Raw genomic sequence first — 18,348 nt, 5'->3', positions numbered from 1 at the left:
AATATGTAAAATATTTCTTAAGCTATACATTGTTTTTTTTCATTAAAGCTAGAGTATGTAACTTTTATAAAAATATAATAATATGTTTGTTTTCTTTTTACATATTTGTTAAAACTGTGACACAGTAGAACATCAGACAGATTTTCTGTGAAAAAAATCAAGCTCCCTGCAGTTCTACTGCCATCTACAGAAATGCACCACTCCTAGTGAAAAACAACCAATCAGAGACAGCAGAAGGGTCTTAGCGCCGCCAAGTATGCCTGTGTATGCCCTGCTAACACCCTCTCCCATTCTCTCTGTTCCACACAGCAGAATGCTAAGATTAGTTAGCATGACCACTGATGACGACAGATAAACAGTTTTCCTAAAATGTAAAGTTGTTTCCCCATCATTAGCACATTTAGCAGTGTGTACACATGTTGATTGACAGGGCTAAGACCCTCCTTCTGACTTTGATTGGTTGTTTCTGATTGTTTGCATTGGATTTCTGCAGATGGCATTAGAACAACAAGGAGAAAGCAGAAGGAGCTTGATTTTTAGTGAGAGCTCCACCAAATATTATATACCGCAGTTTTAAAGGTTGTGATTGTAATACGGAGGTGTAAAAAACTGTATACATATGGAGCTAGGAAGGTTGAGCTGCCAGAGTCAGCAGGCGTCTCCTCTTGTCTCTCTATGTCCCTTCCAGTTTCCTGCAACCCGCTGATCAACCGGCTGTTTCACCCTCAATCGGCAGCGTTAGTGGTTAAATAATAGCATAATGACAGAACCTTTAAAACAATACACCCCATTAAAGGTTGTGTTGGTGCTTTATGTTGTGAAAAGTAGTAGATAATCTCCAGCTTTCTTTCCATCAACACCTCTCCATCTGCACTATTTGATCCAAAGTGCGGTTTCTCAGCGCGGCGGACAGAAGCAGCTCAGCGGTTGGTCAGAACCGGGCCAACGGGTCTGCCTCTCTGTCCGCTCCCCACAGGCCGGCGGGGAGCGGACAAACGCACAGCAGAAAGTCGGCGACACGCTGCCGACAAACCGCTCCTTCTGACAGCACACACACTTTTCTTTTCTTTTTCTTCCCTGCATTAACTAACTACCGAGAGGAACGTTGAGTCATTTTTGTACATTCTGCACGCGTTCTGTTCCAGTGAAAAAGCGGCATTCAGCCGGGATTAAAAAAACGTGGTGAGCTCGGGAGATCTAGAATAGAGACACCCACATGGCTGCTTCAGCATTGTAGCAAATAGATGTTTCTTATCCTGCCTGAGAAACGCTCCATTCATCACCAGCTTTTACTTCGGCTAACAATGACTCCCTTTGTTTGGCCTCATGTTTGTTCAACCGTGGGTGCAGAGTTTTTAACAGACTCTGTGCTCATTAAGTCTTAAAATTGTTTTTTTTTCATTTTTAATTGTGCTTTCTGTGTTTATATTAATACCTAACTTTGATTTTTTTTGGAGGGGTTCAACGTGGAAGATTGGTTTTTATTGTGAATGTATCATTAAACTGTGGAGTCTTTTTGTTCCGCTTTTATGTCCTACATTTCTACAGTTTTGCTGAGCTGCAGGAGTAATTGTCTAAAAATACATCCTGACCTTTAAAGTTGGCTTGACTTTTCTTTTACAGCAAGAGGGAGCCAGTGTCACTCTGCTGTAGTTTTCTTACCACGACTATTAAACAGTAGGAGCTGTCGTTAGAGCTAACCACTTACTAGAACTTCTTAAGGGTAAAAAAAAAGGTGTGCAGTGCCCCCTTGTGGCTCCTTAACAGAATATGTTGGTGTCAAACTCAAGGCCCCGGGGCCAAATCCGACCCGCCGAAGCTTTATGTGTGGCCCTCCACAGTCCCTACACCAAATTGTATCAATCAATCCCACCGTTTTTTGTTGTTGTTGTTTTTGTTTTGTTTTTTTTTTTTGTTTTTTTTGCAATTCCTTGAAAATTCACACAAATTCAACAGATCTGTGCAGTTTTTCACACTATTGCATAATTGTTTGTAAACAGCAGTATCACCAAAACAATCATGAAATTCTGAAAGAACTGATCGATGTGAGATGTTTGATAGTATCTAATTTTAAGGAGTACTTATTGAACTTATAGCTATATATTAATATTTTAACAGTTTGTTGATGGGTTTTATCAGTACACTTTGGCACCACCGGCCCTTTAAGAACATTCATGATCTTGACATGGCCCAAAATAAAAATGAGTGTGACACAGTGGGACAGATGACCAACGCCGCAGGTCTGCGCTCCTGTGCGAACCTCTTCCTCACCTTTACGTCTTGCACGCACAGGCACAAGAACTCCCCCTACAGGACACTGGAGCCGGTACGCCCTCCCGTCGTGCCCAATGATTATGCCTCCAGCCCGACGAGAAACAATTCGGGTGCTGGACAGCTTCCGAGTCCGGTCCGCACCGCCACCCTGAACCAGCGACCCCGCACGTACAGGTAGTCGGGTCAGAGTTCAGACGTGACTGAAAGAACTGCGTTTCCGATTTACTTCCTCTGCTCTTGCTCTACTAATCCCATTGTTCTTTCAAACTCAAAAATTCCTGATGTTCAACACAGTCACGTTCAGTTTGGAAGCAGAGCTTTAGAGGTGGTTTAAATCACAGATTATGGTGCTTTTATTTTAAGCAGAATTTATTTTAGTCATAAAAAGTGACTTGCAGTATTTTGAAGTAACTTCATAAGTTAACACATCCTCAAAAGTACATTTATTTCTTAAATTAAATTTATTTTGCATACATTACACACAGAGGAAATACTTCAAGCAACTATTTATGTTAACTTTTGATGATTTTGGCTTTTTGCTAATGAAAGCCTATAATTCAGTTTCTTGGGGTGTGAACATAATCGCTGATTCAGCTCATTTATTACGATTATTGTTGGACTGATAAATCGGCCGGCCGATAAATCAACCTCTGTTAATGACAGTCACCCCACTGGCCAACTCAACAATTGTGTTGCTATATTTAGTGTATTTTCAGACAAAAGACATAGGTGTTGAACTAAATTGGAAGCGGCAGGTCAGACTTCTTAAAGATCGGTAATCAACAATCGGCCAGAAAACTGCAGAAAATTCCAATGCACTTTAAGCTGGTGCAATATTCCCAAACTAAACTGGCATGTGTTGAATAAAACGTTTTGATAACTTTCTGCTTCAGCTGAGACTAAATGTTGCCTTTTAGTTCATCTTAGCACCTTTCATGTTTTTAGGCCTCAGTGCCTCCATTTACAGCTATTCTACCAAGTTACCACTTTTACTGAACATGAGCAAACATTTTGAATTTAAGATATTCACATTGTTTTGGACGCAGTTTATCACTACTTTGTGGCCACCGCAGTTATAATCTGTTTGTAAGTGGCTGAAACAAATAACGCTAACATGTGGACAGATCCAGGAAAGATAATTATTCATCCACATTTAGAATCTGACCCTGAGACATTTTACAGAAAACCTTGAGACTCCTGTGAATTTTCACTTAATCTTTGCTCATGACTTCTCCGTCTTCCTGTGGGATTTTGCTTTCGGCTTGGTTTCATCACTCTGTGCCATGGCTTGCTTCTTGGCTTGTCTAAAACCTGCTGCTGTTCACTCTACTGCTTTTGCTTCTGGCTTTTTATGTGCAAAGTTTTTTCTTTTTGTTTAAATGTCACATTGTGCTAACTGTCTGCTTACATCCGACTAACTGATTTTCTTTGTTTCATCTTCAGTCGTGCATTTGTTCGATCTCATTGATTGTTTTCCTCAATTCCAGCAGGAAACATTTTGTTCAGTCCTTTATGGTTAGAGCAGAAAAGAAGTGCCTTGATTTTGGAAGCAGTTGTGAAAATGAAAACAATTATTATATTTCTGGCACTTTTGTGGTTCATTAGTAATAGAGAAGTGTTATGCTTTTCTTTATTTTAAGCCAGTGAATTGTGTTGCAGTAAGTACCACAAAGACTTGGATTCTTTTCAGTTTGTCGTGTTTTTACATCGTAATCCTTTTGAACGACACGTCTGGATGAATTATGGGGGTTTTATTTGTGCAATTCCTCTCACTCATAAGTACAAGTTTCCAAGTTCAAGGCTAAAAGAATTCAAAGAAACTTCCCCTGGAATTTGAGACTCAAATGGAAATGTGTTTTTTTTTTTTTGTCTTAGCCAGCACTTGTTTGAACGGTAGTGTTATCTGCTGGGCTTGTCCTGATGCTCTAACATGGTCATTTCTAACAAAGCAGAAAGTTTTGCCTCCAACATAAAACAAAAGTCTTTAGTCCTGCTGGAGAGTCATTGCAACTCTTTCAAGATACTTTGATATGAGCTATGACAATATTTAATTTCCCTTTGGAATTTAAAGGACTTTACGTCTGTTAATTGTTAGATTATTTTATTATATGTTTGGTAAAGAGTTTACACCACATTACGCAATGCAGTGGTTTGAGAACATATAAAAATAAAACTTGCCAAGTTTGACAAGGTGCATGTTAGTGTAAAAGTACTTTTCATCTGATGCTTTGGTTATTTTCTTCCTTTTTATATTTATTAGATGTAAATAGTTGTCAGCTCTTTTTCCCATACGATCAACACATTCTTTCATCCTCCAGCTTTGAACCAATCAGATTGCATGTTCTTGTCTGCTTGTTTATTCATGTCTTCTTTGCTGCCATTAACCTGAACCTGCTACTGCTGTTCGCTGGACTTCCTCTTTACAGACTTCTGTTTGTCGTCCCGTCTCCATCGCCATGCCAACCGTCTAAGGACGTGCAGTTTTCACTATTTTATGTCCTGTTCCTGTCTGCAAACTTTTTTGAAAAGCTTCATGTCGCTAAAAACGTTTAGCAGTTTTTAACAAGCAAAAATTTTGATTCCAGTTCAAATGTGGATTAGTTTCATTTTGCCCAACCTGCAGCTGGAACACCTGTCTCCACAGCACTGATCTTCCTTTGTTTGTGTGTGTGTGTGTGTGTGTGCGTGCATGCGTGCGTGCGTGCGTGTGTGTGCGCAGTGGCAGCAGCGGAGGCAGTCACCCCAGCAGCAGCAGTCGCAGCAGCAGCAGGGAGAACAGCGGCAGTGGCAGCGTGGGCGTTCCCATCGCCGTGCCAACGCCGTCCCCGCCCTCCACTTTCCCAGGTAACAGGACACCTGCTTAATGTCACAGCTGCAGGGGACGATGTGTGGCTGAAACGATTAATCGGATTGGTCGCGCTAAAACGATTAATAAAATAACTGTCAAATAATTTAGTAACGGATTAATCTAGAGTAGGCTTAAAAAAGGCTATTTTCTGGAAGAATAACATACTCAAAGCAGCAATTAAGCCATTACTATACAAATATATACATTTTGCATTTAAGATTAAAAAAAAGTTTGTAAATATGTTCCCCCCAGAACTCGTGAAGTGGCAGTTTTAGCTCCCACACCCCAAAAACTGTTATGAAGTGTATGATTTTGTTGCGCTTCTTTGTTTGAATTCTAAACTAAACAGTCAGTTTTTCCCAGACTAACTGTTTAAATAATTAAACAAAATAATTAGCTTTCTTTTCTTCAAAAGAAAACTCAATAAAATAACACCAAACCAAAAGAATAAATCTTTCAACAGGAGAAATAATCAAAGATGGAAATTTTTTAATTCTGTCCTACCTAGAAGAAGTATCCAACCAGCTGAGATGGGGCTCTACTGTCCCCTAAGGGTCACTGGCAGCTCAATTCTACATGGAGAACAGCAATAAGAAATGATCTTTGCCCTTCTGCCCACACCCACTTTGCATCCACTAAATCTTTATCCTTAAAGACACACAAATGGGTTTCTCTGTGTAATACTTCTACAGGTTTGTAGCTGCAGGATGTTTGCGGAGAATCAATGCATACGATTTGGTGCTAAATCGTATGCATCGTATGCATACGCTGCAGCTGCAGCTGTGCTACTGAACAGGTCCTGCAGCAACATCATTGTCCATAATAACAGGTCTTAAATTTTGTCATGACAGGACTATTTAATCCTGTATATTTTATGTTTTTCCCCCTCATAGTCTTTTCTGTCAGGCAAAGTCTAAGTCACTCTCAGATATCATTGCATTGTAATACTAAATCACTTCTAACATACCTTTGCTTGCTAGATAGCTAGCAAGCTAGCTTCTTTGCATCTATCATGGGGCACTATTAATGAATCACCAGTTGGTTGGACAAAGTTTGTACTCTTCTGTGGAGATGCAGTTCTTAAATTACATTCATAATGGTATTAAAAAGTCGTAAATTTGAGTTGGTGAAACCTACAGACACCTTGTCTTTATTCTTCCCTCATTCCCTGCTTTAACCTTCCTTCCTAACTAGCTCCTCTTTCTCTTCCTTCTCGTCTTCCCCAAGTCTCCCCGACTGCTGGACCGTCCAGCTCTTCGTCCACAGCTCCAAACTCCTCCCCTTCTCCCTCGCCGACTCCTTCCTCTTTCTCCTCTTCCTCCTCCACTGCCACCTTAACTCAGCCTAACGCACCCCTACCACCAAACTCACCCGCACACCAAGCCGACCCGTCTCCTCACACGAACTCCCAAACAAACGTACCGAACACCAACACCTCCCCGCCTCCTAACCCTTCTCCCAGCACCTCTGAAGGCCAGTCCCAAATGTCTTCTCTTCCTCTTCCTGCTCCTCCTCCTCCTCCTTCACTCTCCACCTCTTCTTCACCTGCTGAAGGTGAGTTTGTCCCAGAACACTTCAGCGACTCAAACCCAAGTTTTTTTAAAAAGGTGTTTTAATACCTGAGTCCAGTAGACTTGGTTCATTTGGGCACCAAAATTGCAACATTTGTTACATTTTTAGATGTCAAACCTGTTGAAAAACCTGTTAGCCTCTCCACCAGGGGGGCGCTGCACCGAGAACCACTGAAGGAAACAACACGAGTGGAGTGCAACTTCCTTCTTTTGTAAAATGTTGACAAAAATGGAGTGGTCTCTTTTGTCGTTTTCAAAAGATCACAAACCATTCACCTGCTGGCACGAGACTCACACCTTTGTTTTGGTTTTATTTACCCAGAATGCCCTGCCTTTTAGTCCACTTCTTGCTCTTGGAGTTGTCTCCGGTTCGCTTGGCATTTGCACCGTACCAGAGTTCACGTCAACCGAACCGAGACCACATTAGAGTTTAAATGTGCGTTCACAAACGAACTGGACTTTCTAGACGAACAAACAAGAGTTCGATAAAAGCGGACCTGCATTCAGGGTTGGTCTGAATGCACCCTTAGTTTATTCTCTTCACATCCATTTTCCTTAAGAAAGAGAGCTGATAAAATGTGACCCCTTGGTTGCCTTTTTCCTCCTCACAAACTTTCCAAAGATCTTTGGATAACAACTGTGTGTAGTTGCTTTCACTGCCAGCAGAGGGAGACAAAGCTTGTTCAATCCACTCCAGGTTCCTTTTAAACAAGCAAGAAATGAAAGTTTACATCAACATTTCTTAAGATTTGTAACAGAGTTCCTCTCTGGTGCGTCAGGTCCCTTCGTCCCCCAATTCTACAGCATGAACCGGCCCCAACCTCGACAACAGACCCCACAGGTTGGGGGGTCACTTCCATACCGCCGACCCCCTTCTGTGACTGGTCAGCCGATAACCAACCACGTCAATGGAGGACCCTACTACAACCAGAGCCCAGGTTAGCCTTTCAACACTCAAGTTTACTAATTGCTGAAAATATGACAGAAGGATGTCTTTGAAACCTCGTTTTGGCAGCAGTTTATAAACACTGATTCTGTAGAAATTAAGTCCTGATAAAGCAGAAGTCTGTTTTGGAACACAATTACAGGTGAAACCAGAAGTTTACATACACGTACTAAAAAGACACACACCATTTTTTCCCTCATTGTCTGAGGTTAAACCAAACGTCTCTTGCTTTTGGTTAGTTTGAAAGGTGCATGTAAACTTCTGATTTCAATAGTATAAACATAAAAGTCAATGAGAAATTTCTGATTTTAGCGTAGAGGTGATTTGTATGATAAAGTCAGAGCTCAGATTTGGGAATGACAGCACTCTAGAGTCGAGAGTTTTCTAGTTGGACGTTAGAAAAGTAACAGGTTATGTGTTTTGGTGTCAACCTTTTACCAGTTTAGCTGTGTAAATATAAAAGGGACATTTTCAAGAGTACAAACTGTCAGGAGTGCTATTAAATACTGCGATATATACAAATGTAACTAGTTTTTATGTGCACATATTGGATTCTGAACCCGAGGGGTGGTTTCTGAGATTCTAACTTTTGTCTAACAGTCAGAATTACGATTTTAAAGGGATATTTTGTCTTATTTACAAATGTATGCTGGATCTTCTCAGCAATTTTACACTGGTTGTTTGAAGTCCTGGTCGACTCCTGTGTGTTTGCAGCCTCGCCTCCGCCTCCATCGCTCCTGCAGTTCACCCCTCAGCTGCCTCTGATGGGTTTCGTTGCTCGAGTTCAAGAATCCAGTGAGTCTAACAGTCCCTGTTGAGTTTTGGTCGTTTCACAAACAAACCAACATGAATGTGTTTGTTCACTGATGCTGATGGTTGATCATTTATTCGCTAAAACATCCCTAAAACATCCCTTCACCAACAGTTACAGAGGCTCCTCCTCCTCAACCGTTAGCAGACACCCCTTCAGGGCCTGATGAGACTCCGTCCACCCCGAAACCTTTAGAGGACGGACTTGGTGAGGAAGACTCTAAAGTAGTGGAGTACAGCGATCCGTACGCCGAAGAGGACCCGCCGTGGGCCCCCAGAAGCTACCTGGAGAAAGGTATGAGACAGAAATACCCTCAGTTTTTGGATTTCATACCTGTTGGGACTATTTAGTCACATCAGCCATAAATCCCGTTTTACAGCAAGATTACACTTTTACCATCATTACAATTGTTTTATTCTTCTTCAGGATTATTTTTAACAAAGTGGATTGAACACAAGCAGCTTTTTTTTTTTACCAACAGTAGCTTCATTTCCGTTGATCATATGACTGCGCAAAATGGAATTATGAAAAGAAATTGACTTAGTGGAAACATGTCAATTTAAAAAAATGACAGTTTTCCAATACAAAGTTCTTGCACAAGGATGACGCGGTTTGTTCACCGTATCAAAATTAGTGTATTTTGTCAAACTGCAATTAGCTGCGTTCCCATTGACCATTTAATTGTACAAAGCGGAATTTTGAATATAAATTTACTTTATGGAAACACAGCAATTTCGAAATATCTCGTTTTTCGGGACAAGGTTTTTGTGCTATTGAAATTTCACAAAACTACAATAGGAACAATTTATTTGCATCACATAAGTGTCGTAATCAACCATCTGATGTTACTACCGGTGAAAATGACGTCAACAGGAAGTGATAGGAGGATGATTGCGCGACATGTTTTTTTAATAACTTACTGTAACATGTGAACAAGCTTATTAAAGTGTGATTTTATTTGAGTTTCTTATTTAACGGAAACACCACAATTGCATAATTGTGTTTTTTTTTTTACAACTTTAACGGAATATTGACTAAGTTTCCCACAGATTTGTAACAGAAAGCAGCTGCTGCCACAGTACAAAATATATTTACTTGACCTTTTTTTTGTATCGCCCTCCAGTGGTGGCTGTGTATGATTACACCGCAGACAAGGAGGACGAGCTTTCCTTTCAGGAAGGAGCGATCATTTACGTTGTCAAAAAGAACGAGGACGGATGGTTCGAAGGGGTGATGAACGCCACCACCGGCCTCTTCCCAGGAAACTATGTCGAGTCCATCATGCACTACGCCGACTGAAACCGCCTGGGTCTCGCTCATAGGTGGAGTTTATTTAATCTGCGACTCACTTCCTTTGAGCAGTAAAGGTGAACTTTGGCCGGCTTTTTATATGTTTCTCCTTTAGGTTCAAACTATTCAATTCAGTTGGATAATCTGATTATTTATTGTTTTCGTTGGCTTGTTACAAAGTGTTTTAATCTCCCAGATTATCTTCAAAATGCACTCCATTTATCTCCGGTGAATTTCAGGTGATCTGCACACGAGGCTGGTCATGTTTTACTAATAAGTTAATAACTTGCTAATACACAACATGTTTTAGCTGTGAGTAAATCCATTCATCAGAATGCTAGTTCTTCATTCGTTCTTACCACAAATACAGACACACAGTAACAAAAGATAGCGAGAAGCCAGTGTGGAAATACTCCTGAGAAAACTCTTCTTTTTCTTCCACATTTTCCCGTTATATTGGTCATAAATCAGTGTAGAATTATTGGAACAGATACGCATGGCAAAAAAAAAAAATCTTCTTGGCCTTTCCAAAAGTTGCACACTGTGCCTTGCACAATTATTCATGACCTTTTTCGCATTTTGTCACATTTCAACCACAAACCTCATTGTAGTTGGTTTGGATTTGACTTCATAGTCAAACAAAACATAACGTAATTGTGAAGTGTTATCGACTTTCCCTGCTGCACTTTTCCTTCTCGATTTAGCCTAAAAGTAAAAGTTTGCACCTGTTCGGTCATAGAGTTTTTAACGCTTTAATCTGATGAGGTTGAAGCAGCACAACTGTTTGCTGGACCTTTTGAAGGTGTGTGAGAATCTGTTTAGTTTGTGTCAGATTTTTGTTTCCTCAGTATTAACTTTCTAATGTAACTTTACCATATGTTTATTTTTTTTTTGTTTGTTTTTTTTTTTCATTTGCATTTTGCCATGAGGAGAGTAAGTGCCAAAGGACAAAAGAAAAGATACTTAATGACTATTTTTATCGGGGTTCTTTCTGTCTTGCGATTATTAGAATCGAGAAGATTTTACCGACTGAGCCAGTGAATTTTAACACAGACAAAATGATTTTTTTTTCGATTTCAACTGATGTTATTTTAACTTATATTTTCAATAATGATTGAAAAACACATTAGCTTTCATAAAGAAAACCTCATTCAAACATGTCTGGGATTCCATTTTTTTTTCTTCCTCATCTTCCCTCCAACTGTCTGAGGCTCCCTTAGCGCCCCCTGGCGGGTCACACTTTTAAAAACACTGGTTTTCAGTACTGACGGTTATGACGGCGTTTTGGGGCAGAATGGATTTTTAAAAAGTAGTGCATTTGTGACAAAACAAGGTTTCCTCACACACACTACAAACCAACACAAACTCAAGCAGAAAAGCACTAAAACAATAAAATACTCAAAGTGGAGAACCCCCATTTACCTTCACATTGCACAGGCAGAAAGCAGCCGTTTAATTTTTTTTATATTGCAATAAATCAAAACATGCAAGCCCAGATTGCAAACCGCTCTCAGGCTAACAGCAAATCAGAAATCTTTGGTGATGGATGTCCATGTTTCAGACTGTCTCTGTGGTGGTGAAGTGAACCCAAACAATTTGCCAGGTGGAGATTCTGAACCTGTCGCCAGTTTTAAAGTTTACAGCGTGACTGCCTGCATGCCTGATATATATATACATATATATAACTGACACGTGTATTTACTATTTTATTTTCACAATATCTGTCTTTGTAGTGGATTTTTTAATTTTCTTTTTTACTGTTTTACTGTCTGGTTCTTCGTCTGAAGTGCTCTGTTCTTGTGCAGTTCTGTGTTTTGTTTCCTTTAACAGCGCTGCGGAGTGTTTGGACTTTGCAGCGTGTCAAAGATGCAGGCGGATATTTTGTGCCAAATGTACGTTTGTGTGTGACGTGATGAGAATGCAGGTATCTGTGTATGAATCACAACCAAACTTGTGAAGCTGGACCTTTTTTAAAAACAGTATATTCCTGTGCAGTGTTTCAAGAGGCATTTTAAAGAGGAACTAGAAAAGATGACTTGAAATATTTATGAAAATCTGTGCACAATGTGACATCACGAAGGAGCTTGTTTATGCTTCTAATCAATACGTCATCTTGGCAACTTTGCTTTTGCTGCAGCATCCCTTTAAAGAAAATGCCGACGGAGAAATTAACCGTGAAACGGTACAGACTCCTTCAACAAATCTGATGCTCAAAACATGTTTTATCTTTGAAATGTTTCCCAGGATCTCAATAATCACATTTAAGCTTGTGTATGTTATTTTTTGGATCAACACTAAGCACAATTAATTTGTGATTTGAAGCATTTTTGAGGAGTTTATCATCATTATTATTATTATTATATTTTTTTGTTGTTGTGCACTCATTTTTTGTAGGAGACTGAATTTGAACTGAGATGAAAAACATCTATATTTTTGCTTCATGTCTTCAGTCCTTGTTGAGTTTTTTTGGGGGGGGTTCTTTGTTACGTGTTTTCCGTGGTGTTCCTGCATCTTCCCAGTGCAACGTGTTCTCTGGACGAGCTTTCTGCTTTCAAAACGGAACCTGAACTCTGAGCACATTACTGTTTTGTAAGACAGAAAACAAAAGGAAATTACTAATAAATGTTTTAACATCCTTCCTTGTTTCTTGTCTCTTTCTCGCACATTTACTGTTAGAAAATAAACTGTTATTTATTACTTTCTACTACAAAAGTAATCAGCTGGTAACAAACATGAATATGAACAACACATGAGTGTACCAGGTAAATTCTTAATAATAAAATAATTTTTTTAATTTTATTTATTTCTTTGTAAAGTCCTATTGTGCAACTTCATACATTTATTTCCAATGTATATGTTGGTGTAAAAACGTACACCACGGGATAGTATCTTGAAGTTAATTCATCTTCTAGTTTTCCAGATTTTATTTTGACAGGACAAAAAGAGGAAGTTGTGTCGTAAGGACCTCTGGGTAAACTGATATTAGCAAACAAGGCGAAGGGAATCTGGGGTTCACGCTTTCATAATGGTGGTTAAAAATGAAAAGCTTTCATAAAGCATAACTATTTGTATTTCTTCACCTCACGCGCGTGATAAAAATTGCACTTAAGACCTACTTTTCATTTTAAATTAAATGTGAAACTCCATACAATGAAATTACATGTCCCATGATGCAACTCAACGGAAGTGTCCTATCTCAAATTTAAACGGCTAGATTCTCCAGAAACCAAATTTTAAGGCCGTCAAACGCTTTTTGGCTCCCATGTCCGATTCAGTGAGGCTTTATTGGTTTTATACGACAAATTGTAGTCACGGAGTTGTTCATAGTAACTTCTTGGGTCGCAATGTCAGGTTTTTGACTGACCTCTCCGTCTGTTTTTAGTTAGCATTACCATGTAAACCATGGTAAGTTATTGCTAGCATAGCTCAGGATGCTAATGCCGAGTCAATATTTTTATGGTGTTTTCTCAACATACTCAAACATGAATTAACATTTCTCGACCAAGATACTTTATTGTATCTTTATTCATTTAGAAATACGTCGTTTTGGTTTTTTTGTTTGTTTGTTTGTTTTTTGAAGACGAAGGGAGCTAACGCTAAAGCAGAACAAAACCGGGTGAGAGACCACCACAATGACTCTCGCCCCAAAGGAACTGTCGAACCTGCTGAGCATCATCTCGGAGGAGGCTTGCTCCAACACCTTCGAAAACCTCTCCACCCACTTCCACCATTACTTCGGGAAGGCGGAGCACTTCAGGATAGGGTCGGTGTTGGTCATGCTACTCCAGCAGCCCGACCTGCTGCCGAGCTCCCCGCAGCGGCTCACCGCCCTCTACCTGCTCTGGGAGATGTACAGGACCGAGCCGCTGGCTGCCAACCCGTTCGCGGCTGTGTTCGCCCACTTACTGAACCCCGCGCCGGGAGACGAGCAGCAGGAGAAGGTGCTGTCAGGTAGGGCTATGATCTGTTCATTTGTTTTGGTTAGTTTTTATATTTTTAACTCAAGAGGGACTTTGAACCTAAGGAGATGAAACACATAAATGAGGTGAAGATAGTCAAGTGGATCAATAAAGTCGAAATAATACGATAATAAACTCATAATATTACAACTTTATTTTGGTAATATTCCGACATTACTCTCAAAAAGATATTGTCGATAACAGACTTTCCTGGACAATAAATTGTCCCAGAATCGTGATTAACGGTAATATTGTTTTTTGGTACAATTTTCATAAAATATTATGGCATGATAATAATAATAATGATCCATTCTCAAAAATTAATAAGTCTTAAATTTTAATGAACATTTCCCACTGGAGCTGGAAGACATTTGAAATGTTCAAAGTAAATACAAAGACAAATAAAATTTATCGTTGAAGTCTCTGTATACAAAATTGCCCTTAGAAAATAGTTCTTTGAGACCAAAGCACCAGACTGCAAACTTTTGTCGTCCTGTTTTAGTTTATCATGCAGCTAATTGATTTATGGCTTATTGGACAGGCCTAAATATGAGTTTAGTCTTGCAATATTACGATTTTATTAAGAAAACTTTATTGATCCCATAGGGCAAATACATTTTTCAAATAATTCTTATCATTTTTATTTTTTCTTACTACGATCCTAATACTCTCTTGGTCCTGGTGGTTTACGCAGAATAATATGGTGTTAATTCAAACTGCAAAAAATTTCTGATCCACTATGTTGGTCTGAAAATAAATCCAAATTTTTGTAACTAAACTTTCATAAATAACGGCTAGATAATGATGCTTTTTAGCAGCATTATTTCTTTGGATACTGAAGAAAAGATGTTTGTAAAGAGTATTTAATACCTTCATCCTTCTTTCTAATAATTTTTATTCAGGGATGTGTACATATAGAACTAGATGGTGCTAGAAAACCCTTCTCCTTGACAAAAAATATGCCCTTCTGAATGCTTTTGTGCGTGTGTCTGACACAAAATAGCATTTCTGGATTAGAAAGCCCCTATTAGATTGTCAACATTTTGGAGCGTTCATGTTCAGAATTAGGTTTTATCTGTCATCTAAACATCTTTAACTGAATGCCTTGTGTCCGTTTTGTATGTCCAGGTTTCCTGCCGCCCATCACCCAACCGGAGAAGTTCTTCCTGTCCCAGCTGATGCTGGCACCGCCCAGAGATCTGTTCAAGAAGACGCCCAGACAGGTGTCCTGCATGGACATTACCAACATGCCCCAGTCCATTGACATCAGTTGCAGCTAGCTTTAGCAGGTCAGCAGACGCCAGTTGAATCCTTGTGTTGGAGGTAAGTTCACAAATTGAGATCGGAGGATCAAGTGTGTGCGTCTTCGCTTCGCAGAGCGTCAGTCGGAGCTGCCCACTCAGAGCAAAGCCAGCTTCCCCAGCATCCTGAACGACCCAGACCCAGACTCCTCCAACTCAGGATTCGACAGCTCCGTAGCCAATCAGATCATAGAGTCTCTGGTCACGGGGCCACGGCCGCCGCTGGAGAGTAAGGCTTTGCTTTTTATTCCATGTTCTGCTTTGTGAACGACAGATTCACAAACGGTAACCTGGTTGTTCTGCGCTCAGGTCACTTCCGGCCGGAGTTCATCCGGCCCCCACCCCCGCTCCACGTGTGTGAGGACGAGCTAGCATGGCTGAACCCGACCGAGCCGGACCACAGCATCCAGTGGGACCGCTCCATGTGTGTGAAGAACAGCACAGGCCTGGAGATCAAACGCATCATGTCCAAGGCCTTTAAGAGCCCGCTGTCCGCCCCAGCAGTCCCAGGTGGGTCACAGACGGGCTTCATTTAGCTCAGACACAAAGTATCTATTTTTATTATTTATTTTCGAGGGCCAGGACTTTAACACATTCATTTTGATCAATTAGATTTAGATGAGAGATTTTCACACGTTAAGTTTGAATGTGGTTATTTGCATTTTAGTTAAATGTAATTGATTGCCGTTTGTCCTGTGTGCAGCTGCTGGCCGAGCTGGAGAAGGACCCCAAGCTGGTGTACCACATCGGACTGTCGCCAGCCAAGCTGCCGACCTGGTGGAGAACAACCCGCTGGTGGCCATCGAGATGCTGCTGAAGCTGATGCAGAGCAGCCAGATCACTGAGTACTTCTCAGTGCTGGTCAACATGGACATGTCGCTGCACTCCATGGAGGTGGTCAACAGGTGGGGCAGGACCAGAGACTTTCTTTTTGTTTGAACTGAGCAGGATGTATGGAGAACGTAAAAATCACAAGAAGCAAATCTGCAACGAGTTAAAAAAGTTAGTGAGGCATTCTTTGTGTAAATTATTTTATTTTAAAGTTGCCATTAAATTGTTGGGTTTGAATTACAATTGCAGACTCAATTCTAACAATGGTTAGATGGACTGTAAATGTTCCGCCTGGTTAGATTTTCTGTTGATCCAAGTTTCTCGCTCAAGTTGTTTAAATTCTTTTGTCCTCCATCACCGTTCCATGATTCCTAAAAAGTCTTTGAAAGCCTTCAATTCATGTATCTAAAATGCAGCCCTTAAAATGTCTTAAATTCAATTAAAAATATGTAATTTGACATTCAATACATTAATCAGACGCCTTTAAATGTAGACGTGGCATTTAATCTATTATTACATGTCGTTTATATTTATCACAGAATTTTTCCGTCAGGCAAAAATTTGAGATGCGCTCAGAAATCTCCGTTCCGTTCTCTGATTCGAAGTGTTTCAAGCTACCGCTAACTCTCGCTGACTAGCTGGCTTTGTTCATCTGTCATGGATGAAAAAATCTGTGACAGATGGATTTTTTTTTTTTTTCATCTGTCATGAAAAGCAGATGAAACGTGTAACTTTATCACCAGTTAGCTGGACGGAGCTCAAACCCAAATGATGCAACATGAATTCTGTACAAAAAATAAAAACGTGACACTTTAAAATATAAAATATGTGATTTTTGTTGTGTACATTTCTGTTGTGATCCAAGTCTTAAATTTCATTCATAATGGTATTAAAAAGTCTTAAATTTGAGTTGGAGAAACCTGTTGAAACCCTTTGAACTTTTGATGATTGACTCGATAGATTTGTTTCCTACTGTGTGAAAACAGCTGAGCTGCACCTCAACACGTTGCTGTAAGGAACGGTTGTTTACTAGTTGGGGTTGATTGTTGTTCCTCCTCCCTCCGTCAGACTGACCACGGCCGTGGACCTGCCTCCAGAGTTTATCCACCTCTACATCTCCAACTGCATCTCCACGTGTGAGCAAATCAAGGACAAGTACATGCAGGTGTGTTGGTCATCCTACATTATATATTCAGGGAGAAGATGTTAGAAGTCGTCCTAATCAAAGCACAGCAGTAGCATGTACCCCGACGGTGGGTGTTGGCTTTAATTGTGAAGACTGATGCACTCCAGTGGAATTATGCTGAGTCTTTTTAACATATTTTCAGTAGTAATGTGACATAAAGTGGAAATGCTCTCAAGGTGTGAATACATCTGAGGCCTGGTCCTCATGCAGATGGACATCTGGGAAAACAAATGACATTTTTAGGCCCATTGGCCCCCTTAGTATCAATCAAAACAATTATTTACAAAAACTCTGACCAAAGTGGAGATTTGAGAAAACTATGTTTGCATGTGAACATGAGAAAACAGAGCGTTTTAGCGTCTGCAACAAATAATTCATATTCTTGTTTTTCACATGATTCCCAATCAGCATTGTCTTGTTTTATTATCTTTATATTCTAAACTACTATTCAAAAGTAGTTGAACTTACAAATCAACCTCCTGATGAAATGTAAATGTCTTAACAGGAAGTCATGGTGGTTTTGAAGCAATCTGGTTGGCTGCCTGATAGGTTGTAGCTTTGTACAACACTGCCCCCTATGGGTTTGGCATGTTTAAAACAACGTTTTTATTCAGTTCACCTGGATGAAAATTTTTTCTGAACTCACTTATGCATGTGTGATGTAATTTTTTTAAGTGATGTGGCAAAGATGTGAGTTTTTAAAAGGCGTCGGCTCTATGTGGACAGGGTTAGGTTAGGTTAGGTTAGGTTAGGTTAGGTTAGGTCACTGTGCCAGTTTTTCCTCATCTATGGTTCGTCCGTTCCAGAATCGGCTGGTCCGACTGGTCTGCGTCTTCCTCCAGTCGTTGATCCGAAACAAGATCATCAACGTCCAGGACCTGTTCATCGAAGTCCAGGCCTTCTGCATCGAGTTCAGCCGCATCCGTGAGGCCGCCGGCCTCTTCCGCCTCCTGAAGACCCTGGACACCGGGGAGAACCCCCCCGAAGCCAAACCGACCAAATGAAGAGACGCAACGGCGCCTTGAGATGTTGAGAGAACAGCTTCCTGTTAAACAGCCACAGTGAAACCAGCAGCTCCTCACTGTGCTCAGAGTAAATAGTGTAAATATATATTTTTTTTAATCGGACGTGAAGTCTTTTGACTCGCATCTCACCGTCTCGCTGTGTGTTTTCTCTCTTCCTATAAAAGTAAAAAAAAATGGGAAAAAATCAGCTTTTTGTCTCCTGAACTGATTTTATTGCCAACTCTTTAAACTTATCTCAGAACTCATTTCCTGAAATGTCAGAACGGCCTCATATTCTAATCAGTTACTAAAAAAAGTCGAGAAAGC

At 40.2% G+C, this 18,348-nt stretch overlaps 1 protein-coding gene and 1 pseudogene across 7 annotated transcripts in view; both read left to right on the top strand.

Annotated features, from left to right (window-relative positions):
* The window catches only part of LOC129379298 (abl interactor 2-like), a 30,893-nt gene extending 20,509 nt beyond the window's left edge, over positions 1 to 10,384 (top strand). For 2 of the 7 annotated variants that reach the window (XM_055060002.1, XM_055060001.1), the window contains 7 exons: positions 2,293 to 2,448; positions 4,994 to 5,118; positions 6,350 to 6,676; positions 7,473 to 7,631; positions 8,354 to 8,434; positions 8,565 to 8,744; positions 9,574 to 10,384. In XM_055060002.1, the coding sequence (XP_054915977.1) occupies positions 2,293 to 2,448; positions 4,994 to 5,118; positions 6,350 to 6,676; positions 7,473 to 7,631; positions 8,354 to 8,434; positions 8,565 to 8,744; positions 9,574 to 9,749 (1,204 nt within the window). In that variant the 3' untranslated portion in view covers positions 9,750 to 10,384. The remainder of the gene's footprint in view (positions 1 to 2,292; positions 2,449 to 4,993; positions 5,119 to 6,349; positions 6,677 to 7,472; positions 7,632 to 8,353; positions 8,435 to 8,564; positions 8,745 to 9,573) is intronic. The other 5 variants (XM_055060005.1, XM_055060003.1, XM_055060008.1 and 2 more) reach the window with 4 other exon arrangements.
* A 2,519-nt stretch (positions 10,385 to 12,903) lies between these two features.
* LOC129379301 (CCR4-NOT transcription complex subunit 11-like) lies at positions 12,904 to 18,229 on the top strand (annotated as a pseudogene).
* Positions 18,230 to 18,348: the final 119 nt, after the last annotated feature.

The sequence above is a fragment of the Poeciliopsis prolifica genome, unplaced genomic scaffold (genome assembly GCF_027474105.1).
Source record: "Poeciliopsis prolifica strain line A6 unplaced genomic scaffold, Auburn_PproV2 SCAFFOLD056, whole genome shotgun sequence".
Classification (NCBI taxonomy): Eukaryota; Metazoa; Chordata; class Actinopteri; order Cyprinodontiformes; family Poeciliidae; genus Poeciliopsis; species Poeciliopsis prolifica.
Note: the sequence above shows the minus strand (reverse complement) of the source record. Positions and strands in the feature narration are given on the sequence as shown.